General features: G+C 53.1%; 2 protein-coding genes across 33 annotated transcripts in view; one reads left to right on the top strand and one right to left on the bottom strand.

Annotated features, from left to right (window-relative positions):
* Positions 1-17208, top strand: part of BIN3 (bridging integrator 3) — a 38683-nt gene extending 21475 nt beyond the window's left edge. For all 3 annotated transcript variants that reach the window (XM_065041011.1, XM_065041012.1, XM_065041013.1), the window contains 4 exons: positions 566-606; positions 8895-9036; positions 10917-11051; positions 15295-17208. In XM_065041011.1, the coding sequence (XP_064897083.1) occupies positions 566-606; positions 8895-9036; positions 10917-11051; positions 15295-15441 (465 nt within the window). In that variant the 3' untranslated portion in view covers positions 15442-17208. The remainder of the gene's footprint in view (positions 1-565; positions 607-8894; positions 9037-10916; positions 11052-15294) is intronic.
* C25H8orf58 (chromosome 25 C8orf58 homolog) lies at positions 9866-23573 on the bottom strand. 30 transcript variants are annotated; one of them, XM_065040997.1, is made up of 16 exons: positions 22275-23362; positions 21103-21578; positions 20884-21018; positions 20721-20808; positions 20536-20639; positions 19975-20459; positions 18824-18974; positions 18363-18491; positions 16857-17174; positions 12846-13217; positions 12364-12735; positions 12115-12274; positions 11940-12024; positions 11736-11835; positions 11394-11546; positions 9866-11278 (listed from the first exon to the last, which is right to left on the bottom strand). In XM_065040997.1, the coding sequence occupies exons 1-6, from the start codon at positions 22318-22320 to the stop codon at positions 20376-20378; spliced, it is 933 nt and encodes a 310-aa protein (XP_064897069.1). In that variant the 5' UTR covers positions 22321-23362; the 3' UTR covers positions 9866-11278; positions 11394-11546; positions 11736-11835; positions 11940-12024; positions 12115-12274; positions 12364-12735; positions 12846-13217; positions 16857-17174; positions 18363-18491; positions 18824-18974; positions 19975-20375. The 30 variants fall into 30 exon arrangements, with proteins under 30 accessions (XP_064897069.1, XP_064897065.1, XP_064897056.1 ...); XM_065040993.1 differs by lacking the exon at positions 11736-11835 and having other exon boundaries at positions 11394-11612; positions 12364-13217; XM_065040984.1 differs by having other exon boundaries at positions 11394-11612; positions 11940-13217.
* Positions 23574-24289: the final 716 nt, after the last annotated feature.

Raw genomic sequence — 24289 nt, 5'->3', positions numbered from 1 at the left:
AATAATCATGCTCTTCTTCTTCTGACTCTGGTCGTGCTGGGGATTTCAGCTCATAGAATCATTTTGGTTGGAAAAGCTCCTTAAGGTCATCGAGTCCAACCATAACCCACCCCATGTCCCTGAGAACCTCATGTCCGTCTGTCCAGCCCTCCAGGGATGGTGACTCCAGCACTGCCCTGGGCAGCCTGTTCCAATGCCCTACAGCCCTTTGGGGAAGAAATTATCCCAAATTTCCAACCTCAACCTCCCCTGGTGCAACTTGAGGCCGTTTCCTCTGCTCCTGGCGCTTGTTCCTGGGGAGCAGAGCCCGACCCCCCTGGCTCCAAGCTCCTTTCAGGCAGTTCAGAGATCAGAAGGTCTCCCCTCAGCTCCTGTTCTCCAGCTGAACCCCCAGGTCCCTCAGCCTCTCCGTGGGAGAAATTTGCTCTTTTTCGGTTAAAGGGCATTGTGGTTGTGCTCAGAAGCCCACATCACCCTATGGCAAGCGCTGTGCAAACATGTACCCTTGTGCAAACAGGCTTTTTCAACAAGCCTGACATATAATCATCCCTTTCGCTTCCAACAGGTGAATCAGATCCAAAAGACAGTCATAGAGCCTTTGAAAAAGTAAGTACCAGCGTTGCCTTATGAGCCATATCGAGTGTTTGTCATAACCGTGTACTTTAGGGATGCGTATCATCAAACGAGGTTAGAATCACCCCTTAGTAAAGAGGTAGTAGTGCACATCCCTGTGACAAAATGGCATTGTCCTCACTTTACTGGGGCACAGGGGGTTTAGCTGAGTCCATATGCTTATTTTGTACCCAGGGTGAGGCCTTATTGTGCCTTAGCCTGCCAGATGTTTCTACCTGTATGTTAAAGAACATTGAGTAATACTGAGTGCACTAAAGCGTTCATCTTCTCTCCATTTATGTGTTGGTTGCTACTAACACTTTACTCCAAGGAGAAAAATGAACTGGGGAAGCTCCAGCTCAGGTTGGGGAGACTTTCCTTATTTAAACAGAAGTTTATTTCCTTTATAAGTTTTCTAAATAAGAAAAGAAGCGCATAAATCTTTTTAATATACTCTTAGCGAAGGTTTTCCAGTGCAATCCCCTCCGTCTGCACCGTTTCCAACGCTGTTCGCAGCTCCCTCCGCATTTCAGCCGCTCCTCCAAATGTCCTCTGAAATCCTGAGGTTTGCTACAGGAACAGAGCAAGCGAGCGAAAATAAAATGCCTTTAATATGACAGTAAGTGTTGCAAATTGCTGAATAACAATTCGAGTTTAGGTTTGACACAGGGTGGGTTTTTTTCCTTAGTTTAAGTTGTTGTTTCTGCCCAAATCTGAAAGTAAAATCTCCTATACCACTTAGCGCATGAGGTTACAGCGCTTTTCTATCCGGGGGATGTTTGATGACTCAAGTTTCACCTTGGTCGTCTATCCACGACCAGAAATTCTTGATTATTTAAAGAGAAAAAGGAAGAAAGAAGAAAAGTTGGGCTTGTGCTGTGGAATTGTGTTGCTTATTATCTAGATTGTCCTCATGAAAGATACATTAACTTCTTCTTCCAGCATTCTGTTAAAATTGGAAGAAGGGTTTGCAGCTCTGAAATCTTGATGTTGTTTTGTGGTTTTTTTCCCCCAACTTCTGTTAGTTGACGAAATGAAAGATAATACTTTTTCCTGCAAACCTCGCCTTGTGTTTCAGACCCCGGGCAGCCTATGTGGCTGTTAATTCCCAGCAATAAAGCCCTTTCCACGTTGTTTTATTCTGTTTCGCAGCCATTGGCTGGGGATGCTCTGGATGCTGCTGTAGCACAAATGGTGCGGAAGGCGCAAAGACCCGTTTTCCTCTTATTTTGGGTTTGAGGCAGCTGTGCCAGATCACGTTATATTATTAATAGTCCTGCCGCAGGGAAATAGTGGAGTTTTGCTGTTGGTTTGTTCCTCCTCGGTGCGTTTTCACTGGGATGTTTCACCTCGTGGGGTGTAACGTTATCGGTTCAGTCCTTGCTTAAATTTCAGGGTGTTTACTTCAGCGTCCTGGCCGCTTTCCAGCCCTGGCAATTCTCTCAAACTTCCTACATATCCACTAGAAATACGGTATATTTTCCCCCCGCTTCCTGCCCTTTGGCACCTGTGTCCACTTAAACAGCTTATGCCTCATGCTGCATCTCCACGCCGAACAAGAAACCATCCTTTTTTCCCCCTTTCTCTGCCTTTTTGCGAGCGTAGGTACGTGCATAGCCGACGAGTGCAGTCAGGAACGTTTTCTCCATAGCCCAAGGGTCCGTTTTGAGGCTGATGAGATGCAGGATTGAAACGCAGCGCTCTCACCTCCCCTCGTCCTGCTGGCAGATAAACCCCAGCAACGTTTCGAGGAGGAAAGTTCCAGATTAATGAAAGCTGCCTTGAGGAGCTCTTCTCCTTTCCACTTTAGGTATCGCTTCCCCTTGCAAAGTCCTCCCAGCTTCTCCCAAACTTGCTTTGACCTAGAAAAAGGCGCTTTTTTTTGCTCCAACAGCTGCACTTTATTACATCTTCACTGGTGGTCTTTTGTAGTTTATTAGCCAAAGACAGAGATAAGTATAATCCAGGCAATTATCATTAGTGGTAATATATTGTAATCAGAGGCACATGTGCAGTAAAGTCTCCATTCAGTTGTCCAGGGACAGTAGGTTTCAGACAAATATTGGAGGATTTGTTAAGCCATGCAGAAGAAAGCGGTGGTGGATTTAGAGGGGGGTGGAGGCTCGTATTGTTTCTGCTGCTGGGGACGGAGGGGTATTCAGGATGTGCTTTTCTTGAGCCCGTGGCTGGGGATGGCTGGTGTGACCTCGGGGAAGGAGCAGGGCTGCGATGAGAATATCGCATATTTCCGCAATGGGGTGGGCAGGGAGCTGCAGGCGCCGGGAAGGGCTGGGAGGGAACTGCTCTCCTCTTCGGGACACAGATTTTTCCTACTTCTCCTTCATCTTCTTCATCATCTTCTCCTTATTCTTCTCCATCTTCTTAGTCTTCTTCAAAATCTTCTCCTCTTTCTTATTCTTCTTCATTTTCTTCTTCTTAGTCTTCATCTTCTCCTCCTTCTCTTCCTTTTCTCCTTTCCTCCTTTTCTCCTTTCTTATCTCCTTTTTTTCTCCTTCCTTTTCTCCTTGTCTCCTTTTCTCTTTTCTCCTTTTCTCTTATTCTCCTTTTTTCTTTTTCTCCTTTTCTGTTTTTCTCCTTTTTTCTTTTTCTCCTTTTCTCTTTTTCTCCCTTCTTTTCTTCTTTTCTTCTTTTCTTTTCTTCTTTTCTTCTTTTCTTCTTTTCTTCTTTTCTCCTTCCTTTTCTCCTTTTCTCCATTTCTCATTTTCTCCTTTCTTTTCTCCTTTCTTCTCCTTTTTTCCATTTCTCATTTTCTCCTTTCTTTTCTCCTTTCTTCTCCTTTTCTCCATTTCTCATTTTCCCCTTTCTTTTCTCCTTTTTTCTCCTTTTCTCCTCCTGCTTCTTCTCCATCTTCTTACTCTTCTTCATCATCTCCTTCTCCTTTCTCCTTCATCTTTCTTCTTCTCCATATTCTTCTCCATCTTCTTCTTCTTAGTCTTCTTCTTCATCATCTCCTCCTCCTCCTCCCACACCCGTTAGGGTGACCCCTCCAGCTGCCGTTCCTCCCCCGATAACCGGCCGCGAGCAACCCCAGGGTGCCGGGAACCGGAAACAGGAAAAGCCGCTTTCATGTCCTTAACGAGCCCCTAATGAGGATTTTGCGCGCAAAGCCCCGGCCACATGGCCGCTGGGCCCCCTCCCGCCTAATCCCCAGCTCGCCGCTCGGGCTTTTCCTCCCGCCATCCTCATTTCTGCTCCTTTTCACGCTCCGCGGAAGGCCCGGGTTTAATTTCCCCCTTTCCTGGTGGGTGGACGTGTGGGCCGGGGCTGAGGAATGGCCGGCATCCCCCGGCATAGCCGGGATGCTTCGGCATCGCCGCCCTTGCGCCTTCCTCCTCCTCTCACCCCGCTTTTCCATCTCATCCTCCACAGCTCTGTTGGTCCCTTTTCACAGCCGTAGAGCTCCTCTGCTTCTTTTTGCTTTCATTATCCCTAAAATAACGCAAAGCGCACACGTGCACACCAGCCTAGTCCAGCTCATGGGGCTGCCAATGAGAATGCTTGAGAAAAATGGGGAGAAACAAAGGTTTTACTGTTATTTTCCCTGTGCTAAAGCCCCAGCACCTCTTTGCATTGCTGACATTAAAACAGGGGCTGGAGGAAGCCGCAGGGCGAAGGATGGAGCAAAGATGGGCTGGGAGGTCCTTTTCCTGGGCATCCCCACAAATAGGAGCCGTCCGCCAGAAAAAGGAGAGAGAGATTCAGTTTTCTAGCACCGGCCTCGTTAACCGGGCCAACTAACGAAGGAGCCGTGGGAATCCTGGTGGCGCTTTGCCGCCGTGTCGCTCCAGCCCCATCCTTTAATTACAAGATGCTGGCGTGGAAACGAAGCAGCAACATGGTTTATAATGCAGAGAATTGAGTGATTGATATTCTTTTTCCCAAGGCTAAACTGTCATGCTAAGAAGAGCTCACCGGTACGTTCCCCCTCTCCTCTCCTTTAGTTATCCCTGCGTGTCTCCCCTCACCTGCTCCTCTTAAGCCGCCTGCCCTGTAATCCCGGCTCAGCAGCCTTGCCTAAAAAGTGACAGGGCCCAACGCCGGCTTATTCCACAAGCTGCTTTGGCGGCACGGGCTCTAATGCCGCTGTTTTACCTGCGCCCTGTGCTTTTAGCACCGCACGCATCAAATTTGCTTCGAGTCTGTGTTGGCTTTGTGTTAAAAAGTAATTAAGCGATGGGTAAGAGAGGGCTTGGGATGTGCTTGTGAGCGGCTGGAGCTTTTGGGGGGTTTGCAGGTGGACGTTGTGCCCGATTTCCATGAGGAACACTTGGAAATAACGCGGGGGAGATACTTGGGAAGATATTTGGGAGTGATGTGGGAAACGCAGTGATTTATTTAATCAGAATAACTTGGCGGTGGCGGGAGCCTCTATCTCCATGTTTTACGGGAGTTTGTTTGACTTGAGGTTATATTTCTGGACACATGGTGGGGGAAACACAAGCAGGGCTTTAACGTGGGGATATAAACCATTTCTTGCTGAACTCGGGGGAATTTCAGCGCTGCTGGGTTAATTATTGGGCAGTAATTACTTCAGGAGCCGGCGGCGGGAAAATTAAACCAAGCGATGCACGGTCGGCACAGGGAGACTTGGTACTAGGAACAAGAATGGAATAAAGGAAAGGAAATCGAGGCTTTTTGCTCTTTAAAACAAGGTTTAACTTCAAAGTGAATGGAAACTGTGTCGCTGCTCGTCTTGTGCGCTCTCGCCCGCTAAAGGGTTCGATTCGTTCTCCCCCCGCGGTAGCGGGTTTGTAAGATGTAAATTCTTGGGTGTCTCGTGGCTCTTTTAATGCACGAGCACCCTGGAATTGCCGGAGTGTGCGAGGGGAAAGGCTCATCAGGAAAATAAAGCCATTTAAAAGCTGCTTTTGGGTACCAACTTAGTGGTTTTGAGGCGTCTTGGTGCCGAGCGGTTTCCAAGCGCTGATGGATGCGCGGGCGGCGACGGCCGCATCCAGGTGACTTTGGTCACCCTGGGGGGGAGGATTTTGCTAACTCGTTAATAATTTTAATTAATTAATTTTATTATTTTTAAATTATTATTACTTTAATTAATAATAAATGACTGCAGAAGCCGCAACCTCAAGCTGCAAAGAATATCCGTGATTTGATACCCTCCCATCCCAACTTCCCCAGCCCTCCCGTGGAACATTTTTAATGCAATTTTGAGGGATTTTCGCAGCCTTGGAGGTGGGAAATCATCAGGATTTTAAATATAATGGGGGGGCCGAGTGCGGACGTGTCCATAAAAAGCAACGTTGGGGCAGTCGCGTCTGATCCAGCAGGTCCCTGATGACTTTTGCAGGTTGTCCCTCGTGCCGTGACGATAATTAATTACGATAATACGTTGGGCAGAAGGAGAATATCACAGGGGGGCACACAAGAGCTTTTGCTCCTTGGAATTGGGAGAACAAACCCCTGGGTCACCAGCCCAGTTTGGACTCGAATTCTTGAATAAAAATGCTTGAATAGGAATATTTCCCCTTTTTTCCCCCCTATTTGCCCTTTGCAAACACTCACATCTCAGGAGCAAAAGCTTTTGCACCCACTGATCTGGCACATCAGGTCCCTCCGGAGCGAACGCGGTGTTGAAAAAATGAGATTTTAATGTATTTTGTTTAAAATTTTGAATTTAATAGAATTCAATAGGGGCTGTGGAGACCCGTGGGTTTTGTTTGAACCCAAATGCCTCTGTTTTAACCCAACGTCTGGCTACTTCTAAAGCAAATTAACAGCCGTGAAGTGGGATTTGTGGTGTTGGGGTTTTTTTTGCTAATGTGCCCTCCCAGCCTTGATTACATAGATAGAGATAGAGATGATAGAGATAGAGATGATAGAGATAGAGATGATAGAGATAGAGATAGAGATGATAGAGATAGAGATAGAGATAGAGATGATAGAGATAGAGATAGAGATAGAGATAGAGATAGAGATAGAGATAGAGATAGAGATAGAGATAGAGATAGAGATAGATAGATAGAGATGATAGAGATAGAGATGATAGAGATAGAGATAGAGATGATAGAGATAGAGATAGAGATAGAGATAGAGATAGAGATAGAGATAGAGATGATAGAGATAGAGATGGAGATGGAGATGGAGATGGAGATGATGGAGATGGAGATGGAGATAGATGATAGAGATAGCTAGAGATAGATATATACAGATAATTTAAAGAGAGCAGGAAGGCGTTTCCTCACCTCTCAGAAGTGAAAAAATCATCATTAAACTTTTTAGACACATACTTTTTGCAACTGAATCCTGGCCTTGACCCCCCCAGAATGACCCTATAATTTGTGTAGGTTAATTTAATATATCCAGAAATAATGTGCCCCGGTTCATACAAACCAGCACCAGCCCAGTCCCCACCAGTATAACTTGATTTATTGGAACTGGGAGCCAGTTTCTGGCTTTCCCTCTTCAAAACAATAATGTAATATACGTCTTGGGCATCAGATGTTCGTGTTTCCTCGATTTGTAACACATTTTAATGAGATGAACCGGCCCGTAGCGGATTGTTGGCTGCTCCTCATCCCTCTGTGTGGGCCCAGCAAAAGTTGCTGCGCTTTGTATTTATTATGTTCCACTTCATATTTATTTTCCACTTCATATTTATTTTCCAATTCATTTTCGGTTTCTTTTCCTGGGTTTGGAGCCAACTCCTCTCCCTGCTCATTCCCTTTCCAAAGGTGATATTGGGGCAATCCCACCTGGGTTAACTGGAGCTGTGAGAAGGGTTGTGCAGTGATTGATTTTTGATGATTTTCTCTCTTTCCGGGGTGAAAAACCATTAAAAATAAAGAATTAATGGGCAGGCAGGGGAGCTCAGCCGCAGGTTGGGACCGTCAGAGTATTTTCAACAGCCTTTGCAAAATTGGCTGCAATTTAATATTATTATTAGTTAAAAATACACCCTTTGACATGTGAATTGACCTTTGGAAAAAGAAGTATGTGCCTCTGTGTCTCCTCAAACAAGGAACCTGGTGAGACTTTGCAAAGCTTTAGATATTTTTATATATATAAATATATATAAAAATATAAATATAAATATAAATAATAAAATATAAATATAAATATAAATATAAATACAAATACAAATACAAATACAAATACAAATATAAATTAATATAATATATAATTATATATTAATATAGTATGGTGTATTAATATATAATAGATATATATTTATTATAATTACTTATTATTTAATATTTCTTTAATGCTCTATTTTAGGGTTAATAATTTTATAATGAATTCTTATTGTATATTTGTATTATAGATATTTAGCTATCATTTCATAAGTTTGTATACATTACCATACATTATTCCAGCATCAGTTATATATTATTATATCATATCATATATCATACCATATATCATATCATATATCATATAATATATATAATTGAAAGTATATATACACATATATATGTGTGTATGTGAATATATAATCTCAATTTATATTTTCATATAAATATATATCTTAATATATATGTGTGTATATTTTTATATTTTATATATATGTATATTATATATATAATATATAATTAAATATATATTTATAATTTATATATTTATAATTTATATTTTGTATATTTTCCTTTTCTATTTTTATTTTATATTTATTATCTTTATATATTTTTATATATTTATATATGTGTATATAGTATAAATATAAATATAAGTATAAGTATAAATATAAATATTTATTAAAATAAATATGTATAAATAAAAATATATTAAAATATATAAATATATATTTATACATATTTATATATAATATATATTATATATTATATTATATATATAATAGAAATGTATATAATATATATTATATATTATATATTATATATTATATATTATATATTATATATTTTATATTTTATATTATATTATATTATATATATTATATTATATATATAATATATTATATATATTATACTATATATATTATATTATATATATTATATATTATATATAATATATATTATATATTATATATTATATATTATATATTATATATTATATATTATATATTATATATATATATTACATATATATATATATTATATATATATATATATAATAAATTATATATATAAATATGTATAAATATAACCCCATTTTCTTCCAGTGTCCTGGCAGACCTCAATGAGACCTTGTACGTTTGGAACAGTTTCTATTTAACCCCTGGGGTATTTTCAGCCCGAACCCCAGTTCTTTGTGCCCTTTTCCCTGAGTTGTCCCCCTGGTGCTCACAGGTTCAGCAGCGTGTTCCCCAGCCTGAACGTGGCCGTGAAGCGACGGGAGCAGACGCTGCAGGATTACAGGCGCCTGCAGGCCCGCCTGGAGAAATACGAGGACAAGGAGCGAACCGGCCCCGTCCTGGCCAAGCTGCACCAGGTACCCAAACACAAATCACCCCCAAATTTCAATGTATACATATATTTTATTGCCATCCCCGCCAAGCCGTGTGAAATATCCCCATTATGGTACGACGTCTTTCATCGATGTAAAGTCAGCCACGTCATAGCAGAAAAGTGAATTAGAGCGCTCAGCAAAGGGGAAGAAAAATGAAAAGCACAACATTATTTTTCCAAAGTGAAATGGAATGAAAGCCACGGGAGCTGAGGATGCGCTGAGGAGGGGAGTAAAAGCCCCGGGATGCTCAAAGGAGGGTTTGCCCCCCAAACCGCCGCGTCTCAGCAAGCAGCTGGATGGGAAATGGATCAGAGGGATTCGAGCCTTTTTGTTTGCCACCTGTTGCCAAAAACTCGCCTCGGAAAATCGCAGTAATTGGTTACCAGGAAGCTTTGCCAGATTCTTTTCTCCCTCTCCTAAATTTTAGCAAAATTTATATATATATTTAAATTAAATCTTCACCGGCTTTTCTCCCCAAATCTGCCGCTCCTGCAGAATGGTGCTTGATCCTTGCAGAACAGTTGCCTTTCTCGGCCTTAAAGAACATGTATTTTCAGATGACTTTCCCCTCAAAAATTAAGTTTTGTGTTAAAGAATAGCCCGATATCGGCCTTAACAAAAGAGCCCTCCGATTTACTAGTAAGCAGCTTATTTCGCTGAGCCTCGCTGCCTAAAGCTGTGGCTGGAAAAATGCAGAAACGCTTTTGTCCTCATGATTAAGAAGGGTTTAGTTATTTTTTTTTTAATGAACTTCTGTGTGATCTAATTCCCCCCCACCACAAAAAAAAAAAAAGGAAGAAAAAGAGCATAATTTCATCCAGGTATTTTTATTGCAGTTTTTATTTCAGCGCTGTTTGCTCCAAGTCTTCTGCCCTCAGCGAACCCCACCCCACGAGTTTAAACGCTCCTTGAATTTGCTAATTTGCCTCTCAGGCTTAATTAAGCCTGGTTTGATTTAAGGCTTTTCCAGGCCAGAGCTCTGTCCGTGCCGTCCCTCCGGAGTGACGTCCCGGGGACAGGGACCGGCGCCGTGTCCCCCTCCCGTCGGAATGGCACCGGGATTAAGTGGCAGACTTGAGCCCGGTCTAATATTTCACAGCCCACCCCCTCCTGCCCTTTTCCAACACCATCTCGGAGACATTTCCCTTTCTCCCCACGCTTCTGTTTAAAGAAGCCAGTTGGGCGCGCTGAGCTGAAGGTCACGGGCAAAAATGACGATGGGGACAGGATCCTGTGGCGATGCTCTTGGGGACGGCAGGGCCAGGGGACACCGAGGTGGGTGGGATGTTCTGCAGCCTGGCTGAGCTTTGAGGCTGGTTTTTGTCCCCATTCTGCCCCCAGAAGAGCAATTGGCTTGTGATTTTAGCAGCCTCTCTGGGTGTCCCATGGGTTTCCCCATGGTCCCGAGTCAGAGCTTGGGTCTCACCAGGCTCTGTTAGTTGGTCAATGGGTCCCACCAGGTTCTGTTAGATGGTCATTTGGTCCCATGAAGCTCCGTTGGATGGTAATTTCGCCCCACCAGACTCCATTATCTGGTCACTTGTGTCCCACCAGGCTCCATCAGATGGTTATTTGGTCCCACCAGGCTCCATCGGATGGTCATTCGGTCCCACCAGGCTCCATGCGATGGTCATTTGGTCCCACCAGGCTCCATCCGATGGTCATTTGGCCCCACCAGGCTCCATTGGATGGTCATTTGGCCCCACCAGGCTCCATTGGATGGTCATTTGGTTCCACCAGGCTCTCTTATCTGGTCACTGGTTGTCCTTGGGTCACTCCGCTGGCCTGGGGTGGCCTCAGTGCAGCTCTACCCAAGGTAAGGACATTTTCCCAGCTCTCTGACCCCCCATCTTCTTTCGCAGGCCCGTGAAGAGCTGAGGCCGGTGAAGGAGGACTTCGAAGCCAAAAACAAGCAGCTCCTGGAGGAAATGCCCAAATTTTACAGCAGCCGCATCGATTACTTCAAGCCCAGCTTTGAGTCGCTGGTGCGGGCGCAGGTGAGATGCTGTCCCCTCTCTGGCAGGTGTCCCTTTGGTGGCATCCTCACATCTGGGTCCCACCTTGGGGGGAATTGCTCTTCGAGCTGAGCGTTACACACAGGTAAGGTGCAGCAAAGCTCTGCCCAAATGCCATTACATGCAGTAATTCAATTATTGAATGGTGGGACATTGGGCAGGTGTTGGACTTTGTCCTGGGAGAAAAGCAGGTTGGCATCTGCTGGTACCTGTGGTGATGGGGTGCAGGGTAGAAAGGAGGTGAGTTTTTTGCTGTTTTATATGGATTTGCTGCCTATCAGGGATACTCCTGGTACAATATGATGTCCCGTTCCCTGAAATTACCTGTAATAAGGCTCAAGCCCTGCTTTTACATCAGGTGCTGGAATTTGGTGGCTTTATCCATCTGGGCGCGCCGCCTCTTTGCGTTTGTGGTCCTGAGCTCAGGGTTGGATCTTGTTGGAGATGCTGAGATGCTCGAGGCTCATCTGAAGGCTCCTTTGTGGCAGAGAGAGAGGCGGCTGCTCCGTCAGCTCCACACCAAGCTTTGCAGGAAGGGCTGGCCTAAATAAACCCCCGCCCGCTTCGGTTTCCATCCTCCCGCTTCCTTCTGCTCCTCCTCCATCTCCCTTCTCCCCTCACCCTTTTCTTTAGGCTGGAGAGGAGCGTTTTTGGGATGTAATCTACCTTTGAACTTGGGGTGGATCAGGGTGAGGCCTCGTGCTACTGGGCAATTTTCCTATGGTATTTTGATTTTGGAGCGGGTGCGGTGACACAGGTGCGGTGGCTGCAAGGAGCACGTGTTTCCATCTCACCTCTGATTTTTGGGGGGGGGGGTTTCTCTCTCTCCACGGAGCTGCCAGCGAGTTGTCTGCAGCCTGATTCACCTACCAGATGGTGCCGAAGCGCCCGGCCTGGTGGGTGCTGGGGATGCTGTTCTCGCTGTTCCCTTCGCCATCGCCTGCCGCGGGGCTCCCTGTTCCAGCCGAAATAACCAGACACCCTGGAGCCACCGCAGAAACCTCACCGGCCCTTCTCCCCACCCCCCCGCAAACCCTCCGCTCACTGTGGGTGGGTTGTTTGGACGAGACCTTGAAACCCGAATGCCACTGGCGGGTTCCGAAGAGAAGCAGCTTTGCTTTCTGTGTCCTTGGCCGCGATGTCCCTCGCTCGGCTCATGCTGGGTCCTGGCTGCCAGCTGGCTCCTGCCTCGGCTTGTCGGGAGCCTGGGGTGGAGAACAACGTACTGGGAGCACTGGGAGACACCAGCAGGGTGCTTTGAACTGGGGCTGTTTGCAAGTATCTCCGTTCATACCTTCCGCTTCCATGGGAATCCTCTATTTTGTTTCTTGGCCCTCTTCAGGTGGGGGTTTTTGTTAGGAAAGGCGAGCAAGAAAGATCTTGGTTTTTATTATCACCACAAAGCTGAGGCATCTCCCCTAGGCTAGACTAAAGCTGGGCCCAGAGGGATGCTAAAGCCCTCCCTGCTGACCTAGATGGGAGCAGCATCCCTCTCCCCCAGCGCTAGCTGCATCTTTCATCCCTGGGGAGGGACCACAGCATCTCTGCTGCGGGGAGGAGAGCTCGGTGCTCCCCAGTAACTCTTTGTGCTGAGCTTGGGTTCAGCATCCCCCCATTCAGGAGCTCTTGCCTGGGGGCTACGCAGCATTTTCCCCATCACAGGTGGCTGGAATGAACACAAGAAAAGGGAAACGACTTGCCCAAGGTAATGTAATGAATCAGTGGTGAGCCAGGAATAGCACCAGGGAGCCCTGAGTCACCGCAGCGGCTGCTCACCTGCAGGGAAGCCGGTGGGGACACAGCCAGGGGGGCACCAGAGCATCCCCGTCCCCATCCCAGGTGCGAGATATTGATGGGGGACATGGGGACGGGCTGTGCTCATTCATCCTGCCACCGATTCCCGCGTTCTCCCTCTCCCCCCGCACCTTCTGGAGCTTATTGAGCATCTCGGGAGGTTCACGTTACTCGGTGGAATTCCTATTTCCAGCCTCTTTCTGCAGGTACCTCTAGGAGCGACGGTTGGTCCGGGGTGCTCGGGGAAAGGGGCAGGCGGGGCTCAGCTCTCTCTTGGTATCTGCAGTTGCTTGTCCCCAGGTCAAACCCACCATTTGAAGGTGCAAAACTGTAGTTTTCCCTTTTGTTTTGCCCCTAAAGAGAGAAAAGTGGTTAAAGTGAGACAAGCATCACTGGCCAGCACAATGATGAGCTGTGAACACATCCATTCCCTCCAGGAACAACCCAGCCGTGGCAAAGGGAAGGACCCTGCTTTAAACCATCTCTGGAGCAGCAGCTTTAAGTCTTTAACCCACCGAGACCCTCCCAGACATGGGTTCCCATGGCACAGCTTGGCCGCCGTCCCCAGTGCCGGGTGTGACATGTCCCGAGCTCACTGGGGCTGTAACATTCAACACCAAATACTTGTGTCCACCCACATGCCCGGGGCCGAGCCAACCGAGGCAAATATTTCCCTGGCTGGGGACTTTGAAGCAGCCAGATGAAGATGAAAGGGGGAGATTTGGAGCCCTGTCGCTGGTGCGAGTATAACAAAACTTCCTTCCCGCCGTGCTCTTTGTTTTCCTGCTAGAAAACATGATACTCCTCTTTTTTCTTTTTAATGAAATGGGGGGAAAAAATGGGGCTTGCGAGGCAGGACTGTCTATGGGACTGTCCAGCCCTGGCAGCGACCCCGGGCTTTTGTTTTGTGTAGGGCTGACATAAACACTGCCCGGCTGTGCCACTGTAAACGCGATCTATAGAAAATGAGGAGAACAGGGTGTCCCGAAACAGAATTAGTTCAAGACAGGTGGACTCGGGGCCCTTGGCTCGGTCTCAAAGGCGAGCTGGGATTTGCTGGGATGGGGATGGAGCATATGGCATCCATAGCTGGAAAAGTACCGAGCTGCAGGCAGGGGGTGCCACAGGGCCCCCCCCGCTGCTGGAAGCATCAGCGCCCGTCATCTGGGGTGCATCCCCCTCCCCAGCACCCACCCCAATGCAGGGACCCCCCCCAGAGAGGCAGTGATGGTTTTTATCTTGTATTTCAGCAGGAGAAGAGCATCAGGGATGGGTAAAGCACAGGAGATGCATCCTGGTTTAGGCACTGGGTCCTACTGGGGGACAAGAGCGTCCCCAAGGAGACCCGCGGGGACCCAGCGTCCCCCACGGGAAGGGCTCCATGGCAGCGGCATGTGGGTGGTGGGGAAGAGACCAAAATATTTGCTCTGCTTTGCCCATTTGATATGGAAAAGATGCTGCTGCGGATGCTGGTGTTGCGGGGCGCGGGGGACAATTCTGGGGGGGCAACAGCTCCCCAGTTCCCAGGGAGATTAATTTCAATGTGCCGGTGCCTTTTCTGTGCCGGAATTGGCAGCGCTGCTTGGCCATATGTGACTGAACCGAGCCCATCTGACACCGGGCTGGGGACAAGGGACACGGAGCTCCGGCATCCAGCTGTGCCACCCTCCAACAGGGAGGCTGGGTCCCCAGCATCTCAAAATAAGCATCATTTGGAGCAGGATTGGGGGAGCCGGTCTCCATGGAGACTGCGCGGCTCCGCTCCCAAGATACTGGTGCCTGCCCGTGCCCTTCTGCAAAATGGGGGCAACGCATTGTCCTGCTGAGAGGCAGCATCTCCCCGCCACATCTAGGGGGATGCCTAGGCCAGGTAACCCACATCACCTTCCTCCTGTGGGGCACAGTGGCCCCCCAAGCTGGGGGTCCCTGATCCTGCCCCGCTGCCCGCAGGCTGGGCTCGCTGCCTGCTCTCCTCCAGCAAAGCACCCGCACTGGTGCCATCTGCCTGCGCCGACCCACCAGCTCCCGCTCTGCCGAAGCGCCGCTTGCTGCCGGAGTTAATTGGCGGTACTAATTAGCACATTATTAAAACACCCCCCTGCTTCCCCGTTGCTTCGTGCCAGGCGCACTGCTTGCCACGCTGCTGCCCCTGTGCCGTGACCACGGACCTGTTGCAGAACCCGGTGACACCGGTGACACCCTGGCTGTGGCACGGGGACGGTGGCTGCGCAGGGGGGACAGTGGCAGCCCCACATATGCATCTCCCCAGATGGGAAGCAGAGAAGGGCAGCGCGTTATTAAAATGTGTTGAGTTGTAATAATCTAAGGGGGTGGCACCAACACATGGTAGGGAAGCTATTTTAGAACATGAAACGCTAAGGTGAGGGGCTGGCTCCACTCACCCCCCATCTTTCTCCTCCCCGCACCCCAGGTTGTCTACTACACCGAGATGCACAAGATTTTCGGGGACCTAACAGCACAGATCGACCGGCCCGGCTTGAGCGACGAGCAGCGCGAGCGGGAGAACGACGCCAAGCTGAGCGAGCTGCGCGCTCTGTCCATCGTGGCCGACGACTGAGCATCGCAGGGGATGCTGGTGATGGGGAAGGGGCTAGGGAGCCCCCCCATCCCACCTCCTCCATCCAGGGGGCTTTACCCTTGTGGTATGGCCTGGGGGGCACAGCACGGCTCCCCCCTCCAGCCAGCTTTTGCAAAAGACATCTGGATTGTCTCTGCCCACTCTAAGACCAGGTTTTGCCTTAAGTAGGTGTTGGCAGCAGAGCTGAAGATGGGGAGCGGGCTGGGTGCTGCCAGTCCCTTTCTGGCAAGACACGGCCACTCCTGCTGCTGGGACATTTATTTTGTGCCTTAGGACCCCACTACTCCCTGAAAGGGGAGAGTAAAAGTGTTTAAATTCAATTTTCTGAGGCATCGGGAGAGGGTGATGAAAGGGCCCAACTTCCCATGCTGAGTATCAAGTGATGCTGTGCTCCAAATCCACCCCATTTTAAGCAGGAATTCCTGTTTTAAGCAGGAATGGTGTGAAGTGCCTCTTGCCCCACAGCTGGGGAGGCACAGGGGGGTGCACATCTGCACAGCAGTGGGTGCTCAAGGGGGACGATGGGACCCCAGGGCAGAGGAAGAGAGAGGATGCAAAAGGGAAATATAACCCAGGTGGGAACAAAGCCAGGGAAAATTAGGGGGCCTGGGGGGGCTCCACAGCCTGAGTCAATTGTAGCCACTTTTTAGGGGGCACGAAGGCTCCAATAAAGACTTTTTGGCAGCCGGGGTGCCGGTGCCCTCTGCTGCCACCTGCCTGTCACTGCGGGGGGACACGGGGAACGGCCCCCCAGGTCTGCCACATCCCCAACCACAGCAGGACACTGGTGCTTTGGGGGTGTCATTTTAAGCGCGATATTAAGGGCCTGGAAAAGGGGAAAGAGGGACTGAGCAGCCCCCAAAGAGACGCAGGAAGGAAACGGGTTCAAAAGCACAAAAAATACAGCTTTACGGTGAAATACAGTGAATGGTGAACACAGCAAAGGAACACGCTACGGCCACAGCAGCATCCAGAGATTCCCCCCGAGCAGCACAACGAGTACCAGCCATCAGTTTGGGTCCCTCCATCCTAAAAAAGCTGGTTTGGCCCCCAATTTGTGCATCCAGCTTGTAGCATGGAGGAGGCCATTGTCCTGTCTCCAACACACAACTTCCTACCCAAGGGGTTTCCGTTAAACGCTAAAAAAAGGGTCAGAGCAAACCATGAGCATCCCTACAGCTGCCCTGGCTGCATAGGGAAGGGACGGGGACAGAAAAGGCTCTTGGGGACCCTGCCACCATCCCCAGCGTGTGACACCCAGGCGAGTGGGGTTGTCACCCTCTGCTGGTGGAGAGCAGCTGGATGCTGGTTCCTTCGTCTAGAAGAGAAGAGAAGAGGGGGTGACCGGTGGCTTGTGAAGACGGGACCTCACATCCCAGTGTGTCTTGGCTTACCCAGCCTGGATTTTGCTCTCCAGGTTGAGGTGGCTGCTCCATTTTCTCCAGTAACTTCCACAGGCTGAGCATCATGATGTTGGAGGCAGCAGAGGGGGGTTCCTGGAACAAGAACAACTCGTCACCCACCCCAAAATCTTCACCAGACCCCCCAGCATCCCTACATCTACCAAGGAGCTCCTCTTCTGTGCAGCCATGACTGCTCAGGGGACTCTATTTCTTGCTAAAAACTGCCCTGTTTGGGTGGGAGGAGAAGGTGCTGGGAGCTGTCACCCAGAGCAGGATCTTCTCCATCTCTCCACAGCCCTTTCCAAGCACCTGCAGAAATAAAACCACCTTTTGGGACACCCGAGCTGGCGCGTCACCTGGTGTCACCGCACAGGGCCCCCCGGCAAAGCCTCAGCATCGCGGCTTCTCCTCCGGGTCCCTTCTCTGCCTTGGGTTGGCATGAGGATGCCCAGATGTCCAGCGGGAAAATCACCACATCCCACCGGTCCATTAATTGGGCAAACCTGTGTCACAGCAGGGGATGCCCGGGGAATCCCAGCAGAACGTGGGGAGCTGGACCCCCAATAAAACCTTCCCCAGAGGGACGCTGCAACAACAGGAGCGATGGGGATGGGACCAGAGCCCTGACATGGAGGGGCTGGCGACTGTCCCCAGGGACATGGACCAGAGCCCCAGTTCAAGAGCATCCCCTGTCCGGTCCCCACTGGACCCAACCAGACCTTCTCCCCCAGCACCCCAAACTTCACCGCCATTCAGCTGTTCCTTCCCCACCACATCACATGCCGGGCTGGGTTTAAGCAAAATAAAACCAGTTGCCACGGTTACCCGGAGCAGGGATGCTATATTTATACATATATGTATGTATATATAACTGCCATGCGTGGAGCTGAGCCCGTGCGCCCCAGCGAGGGCCACGCTCTTCCACGAGTGACACGTGGGGACATGAGCCCCGGCAGACCCTGTGCCAGCTCTAGAGACCTCTTGGCCAGCTGCTCTGAGGGCCAGAGGTGCTGCCGCTGGATTAAACCCTGCCTGGGCTCCCCTAAATCCACATCACTGTGTCACCCCAATCCCCAGCAACCTTCCTCTCCTCCTCCCCACGCATCCCCCCGTCCTTAACCCCTCATCCCCGGAGCTGCTCAGCAAAGCGCAGATCCTGCTCTGGGCCAGCAGCTCCTCCTGCTGTTCTGCTCAAAACAGAGACATTTCACCCATGGAAACTTAACCCAGCGCTGCAAACGCTGCTGTGATCTGGAAATCTGCTCCTGAACCAGCAGCTCTTTGCAGGGCTGGGGGGAGGAATCAATCTCACATAGTAAAAGTAGATAATTACGGGTTTCTTGCACCACCCCAGACATCCCAGCGTTAACGGGGAGAGCTGGCGGAAAGGGAATATTGACTCGGTGATGGAACGCCGCTGAGCGAAGCACCGCAGTGCTCAGACCTCCGGAAAGCCGAGGGAAGGGATGAAGGGATGTCCGATCGGGGGGCACTCACCGCTTTGTGTAACCACTCAGGTCCAGCCCAGCCTGTCCCACTCAGGACCGTGGGGGCAGCGTCAGGATGTGGCCATCCCATGACAGGGACCCTTCACACACCTTCATCCTCTTTCATCCGCAGCAGGAGCTAAGAAGAGACACACAGTGAACACAGCTGCATTACAGCATCCCGACTGTCCCCCTTCCTCCCCAAATCCCCTGGCCCCTTTGGGGACAAGACCAGGTTTTGCAGACACAAGCTGTCTGGCAGTAAACACAGATGACAGCGTAGCACCAAACCACAGGACTTTCCCCCAAAACTGGGTGAATTAATCCTCGCCGGGACTGCTGTGTCCAGCACACACCTGGGTCCTCACCTTGATTTGCTTTTTTGGGTGCTCAGGAGTTTTCCCTTTCTCCAGGGGGTTGGGGAGCACCAAAGCCATCACCTGGGCAAGAGCAGACCCTCCTCCTCCTCACCTCAGCATCACCCAGAGCATCCTCAGCATCCTCCTCGGGGTCAGGCAGTGGGATGCAGCCGTGGTACCACGGACACGGGGGAAGGTGTCCAGCCAGCCCAGGCGCAGGTTGTAGAAGCCGTGGGGCAGCGGGATGCTGCCACAGCACCTCCCTGGCATCGCAGAAGGGGATGGAGGCGGAGATCCACGTTGAGGGTGTTTGGGCTCACCCGAAAGCAGTCCCCATGTGTGGGAGCGCAGAACTGGCTGCCCCAGGACTGACAGAAACCAGAGAGATCCTCTCTGACCACAAATATCCCCCCACAAAAGTCACTGTGTAGCCAGAGCACCCAGTAGGGATGGTGTCCTTGTCTTGAGGTCTGGCCCAGGTGGGTGTTGAGTGCTGCAAAAGGCACAGAAGGTACAGTGCAGCAGGGTGGGTGCTGCCCAGATGTCCCCCCAACAGCAGGGACACATCCCCATCCTGATCATCTGCCTGCATCCCTTCCCTATGGTCCTGGCCCAGAGCATCTCCCCAGGTGAGCAGATGGGGCGATGGGAGGAGATTCACTGCTGGGGAGGGGGGAACAATGATCATAAAACCCCACAGCACCCCCAGGAGCTCCAGAAAACCCAAACACCCACAGCACCCCCTCATGTCGCTGCGCTCACAGCCAGGGACCCCCCGCCACCCGGATCCGTCCCCCACGGTAAGGACCAGCACTCACCTTTCCCGGGCAGGAGCGAGGGATGCAGGAGCAGGCGCTGGCCTCTGGGGATGCTCGGCTGCTGCCCGGGGGGGGCACAGGGGGAAGCGGGGCCGGGGGGCTTGGGAGAGGCTGCGGGAAGGGAGAAACCAAGTCACAGTAGGAAATCGTCGGGAAAGAGGGGGGGTGGAGGGAATAATGGGGGTACCTGTTCGGAGAGCACCTGCAGGCAGCTTTGAGCAGCATCTTCCCGGCAGCGGTACCCGGCCCGTCCCCACGGTGAGGGGCTCCAGCAGCACCAAAACACCGCGGCGCACCGTCCCCCCCGCACAAAACCGCCTCGCCCACCGCCCCGAGCCCTCCTGCAGGCTGGTGACCCCCCCGCCCCCAGCAACACCCGCTGTTCCACCCCCACCCGCCATGCGATCGGGAGCATCTCCCGTCCCGACGCCCCCTCCCCACCCACCTGCGGTAGAAAGGGAGGGAAAGGGGTTGAGCCCCCCGCCCAAGTCAGTGGATGCCCCAGGAAGGGGTTCGGGGGGGACCCGGGGAGGGTGGGGGGCGGCAGCCGCTCGGACCGGGCGGACAAAGGGGCTGGAAACTCGCTCGGAAGTGATGCGGCCGTGACGTCACGCCGGGTTGAGAGTGACGTCACCGCGCAACAACGCATCGTCTCGCAATGAGCCGCCTCTTTTCCAGTGAAAAGGTTTTATTGGGGGGGGTGTGGGGGGGGAAGGGGGGGTGCAGCGCCGGGCCGGGGGCCGGCCCCGGGTGGGCGTGACGTCACGGGGCGGGGTATGACGCAATAGGTGCAGCGCGGCTCCTCCATCCAGGGGTGGCAGCGGGACCGGGACCCCCTCCCCGGTCCTACCTGCACCGGCCCCCCCGCAGCGAGCGGCGGGTCAGGCGGGTGAGCAGAACCTTCACCCGGCCCCAGTGCGAGTGCCTGTCCTGGGGGAGACACGGCTGTGAGCGATGGGGCGACATGCGGGACCCCCCCCGGTTCCCCCGTCACCCCCGCCCCTACCTTGTCTGCTGCAGGGGCGCCCACCCCACTCTCGGGGGGGTCCAGCAGGCTAGGAGAACTGGCAGAGTGTCCCCACATCCTCCGGCATGGGCCAGGGTCAGGCGCTGCATGGTGGGGGGTTAAATCAGTTTGGGGTGGGTTAAACCAGACATGCCCCCCCCATCCCTGTATCCCACCCTGCTCACCTGGCGCTTGGCTGTCCGAGCAGGAGCGCGGGCGGAACCGCTCACCCCTCCACACTGCGGGATCTTGTCCCGGGGGGTCCCGAGTGGGCTGTGGGTGAGGAGATGTGAGGTGTGAGCTGGGATACCCCCCACCACCCCCCCCACAAGCACCCCCGGCCCTCACCGTGGCGTCAGGGCGGGTGCTCCTGGCATCCCCCACCTGCTGCCGGAGGAGCCGGTTGTCCTGCTGCAGCCGGGCCAGGCGCTCCAGCATCTGGCAGACGTGCTCCAGGTACCGCAGCCCCTGCCCAGGCACAGCCTGCGGCCGGGGGGGGCGCTCAGGGCCTGCCGGGTGGCCGAGCGCCCCCCCCCCCAGCCACATGCACCCCCTCCCAGCACCCACCGCTGCCTCGGGGTCCGCCGTGCTGGGCTCCTCCTGCTCCCGGGGGTCCCACGCGTGTTCTCCCCGCAGCCGTGGGCAGCGCCCGGGCAGCCGCTGCCTCTTGCTGCGCTGAGCTGCCTGCAGCAGCTTCTTGCTACCCGAGCGGCTGCGGGGCGTCCGGGGGGGCTCGGGGCCCGGCTCCTCTCTGGGGGGGCTCTTCTTCTCCGGGGGGAAGCCGTCGAGGGAGAAACTGCTCTCAGAGCCCAGGGGGGTGCAGGGGGAGTGCTCGTTGCTGGCCATCTCCACCCCGGAGTCCTCCGATTCGGACTTGAGGAGCCGCCCGCTTGCCAGGGGGCTACCAGGGGAGAGGGCTGGTGCTGGGGGGGGTCCCCAGGTGCTCAAGCCCCCCGGGGGCTGCCGCGGGCTCTCCTGCAGCCGCCGGTAGACGCTGGCGGAGGTGGGTACCACGCAGCTCTCCGCTGTCTCCCAGGGACCATCTGCGGGGCGAGTGGCATCAGATGGGGGGGTCCCCTAGCACAGGCAGGGCACACTCACCACCCCCCTGCATGCCCTGGTCTGCCACCCCTCCCAGCCCCCCAAATCACCCTTTCAGCAGCTCCAGTCATGCCCATGACCTGTGCCACACAGTTAAAGCCCCCTGCTCGGTCACCCTGCTTTGGAGGGTCCCCGCAGCCCTGCCCTGTGCCAGGGAGGCTCATATGCCAACATGTTGTTACTGCGCCCCAAAAACACATCCCTGCGCCCAGCCCCATCCTCCCTCCTTCCACGTACTCCTGGGGAGGCCCCGTGCTCCTCACCCCAACCCGGTGGGGGCTGCATGGGCAACGGTTCTCACAACTTGCTCCCAGCCCACTCTAAACACGGCAGGACATGGAATCCATCCCCCCCACCACAGGATGGCTCCAGGGACCCCCAGCATGGGGGGCATCACTGGGTGGCATCACTGCCACATGGGGGGCATCACTGCCCACCACCCCACAGCTCAGGGTGGGATCACAGCGTCAGTCTCGGCTCTCACCTCCCTTCCCATCCAGGCCACAGCCGAGGGCTCAGTGTGGTGGGGAGCGAAGCCTTGGCACCCTCCCGGCACTCAGCTCGGGGTGCAGAGCAGCCCACCCCCCGGCAAACCCTTGCTTGGAGGGTCACCCCCCCCCCCCCCCCCAGGCACTTACAGCAGCTGAACCTCCTCTTCCAGCCAGCACGGGAGCCCCCCCACATCGCCAAGAGCCGGAGCCGACTGCCGGGCGTGCGTCCCGGCGCTGCCTTTTATACCAGCCCAGCCGGCGACGGGCTCTGTATCCAGAGGCACCTCATTACAGGACAGGTTCCCAACTGGTTCCTCGCAGGATTTGGGATTGGCGATACTGGCTGGGCCGGTGGTTAAGGGCTCCCTTCCCAACCCAACCGGGAAGGCAAGAGGGCGGTTTGGGCACCGGCAGACAGCCGAGCGCCGGATGAACCCCACTGCTTTTGCAAAACCCCGCTCAGGGCTGAATTCACGGCCAGAGGGTCCCAGTGCCCCCAAATTCCTACCCTGGTGGGTCTGGCGAGGCTGGTGCTGGTGCGGGAGGCCACAAGCACCCAGGGGACAATCCCACCGTTCAGAGGCCGCATGAATCCCAGCAATGCCGTGGGGGGGTCCCTCCGCCCCGGCACCGCCGGCTGCCCTGCGCCCACACACTGAATTTCCATGGGCTGCAAGGACTGTATGGGACAGCCCCACATGCCGGGGGGGGCTGCTTTCCTCCCTATCCCTGGGGTTTCAATGGGGCTTGGAGCCCCACCAGGGTGGGGGGCACTGGTAGTGTGAGAGGGGCACAGGGTGTTCCCCATCACCAAGAGAGCAAAAACATCCCCTGTGGGAGCTGCTATGGGGTCCCCCATGTCTACAGCTCCAGCTCAGACCCCCAATGTCCCCCAGGCTTTGCTGCTGGAGGGGGTCCCAGCACAGCCTGAGCTGGGGGGCACATAGTGACGGCCCATGGGTTTTTGGGCCCCCCACACTGCATACAGGGACCCAGTGGCCGTGACCCCGGTGCACACTCAGGCTCATCAGCCCAAACACTGGAAGGCAAAACCTGGTTTGAATTCCCAGCACAATCAGCACCCTGAGCCCCTCCCAGCAGTGGGAACACAAACTGGGGGTCTAGAGACCCCCAGGGCTCCCCTCCAGCACAGCTTCCCAAACCAGGGATCCCTGAGGATCCCCTCCAGCAGGCTGAGGGCTGCAGAGACCCCCCCCCAATCCAACCCGGACACCAGGGGACCTCCCCAGCTGCTTTTGATCTCTCCCAAAACCCCCCGGGACCACCGACTCACCGCGGAGCGGCTCCACGCTGAAAGCTCCGCGGCGACGCAACATCCCCGGGCGGGTGGACACCGGGAGCCGGGGAGGGGACACCGGGAGCCGGCCAGGGCGGAGCAGCCCTGCGGCTCCTCCAACGCTTTATGGGGCAGGGCGGAGGGGCGGGGTTGGGTGGGGCAGGGTGGGGCTGGGCGGTGCTACTCTGTGGGGGGGGTCCCGACCCCCGTTACCCCCAGCAGAAGCGTTTATTCCTCTTTTTTTGTGAGCGCAAGAGGGGCGGGCGGGACCATCCCCATCCCTCCCTCCCTGGGGATGCTTCATTAAAGCCACCGTGTCCTAATAGCGCTGAAGGTGGGGGGCTGAGCCTGCCTGCCCGAGAAACCCCCCCACCCCCCAGACACACACAAGTGCGGCAGTAAAAGGTGATCACTCCTGGGGGGCTGCGGGAATTCGGTGCTTGCATGGGGAGACCATGGAGACCCAGGAAGATGCAGTGTCCCCCAGCAGAGAGCGGGCAGGGGACCCGGTTGGGGACGTGGGGACCCGGCTGGGGACGTGGGAAGGGGCCGGTGACCCCCCAGGCTGGGCGGGGAGCTGCTGATAACAGCAAAGCCGCGATAACAGCAAAGCCCATCTCCGTGCAAACAGGCACGGGAGGGCGGAGAGCAGCGATAAGAGCCCACCTGGGCCCCCACAGGACAAAGGCCCCGGGTTAAACAACCCGCAATAAAGCCCTGACACCTCCCAGGGACACCCGGAGCAGGGAGGGGGCAGTTCAGCCCTGACCTTCCCGGGAGGGGGGCGAGGCCGACGGCAACGAGCCCTGCGCATCACCGGACCCGTGGAGCCTGTGCCTGGATCCCCCCCGGTGTGGGGGGGTTG

This window comes from Columba livia, chromosome 25, assembly GCF_036013475.1.
Source record: "Columba livia isolate bColLiv1 breed racing homer chromosome 25, bColLiv1.pat.W.v2, whole genome shotgun sequence".
NCBI classification, from domain to species: domain Eukaryota; kingdom Metazoa; phylum Chordata; class Aves; order Columbiformes; family Columbidae; genus Columba; species Columba livia.
Note: the sequence above shows the minus strand (reverse complement) of the source record. Positions and strands in the feature narration are given on the sequence as shown.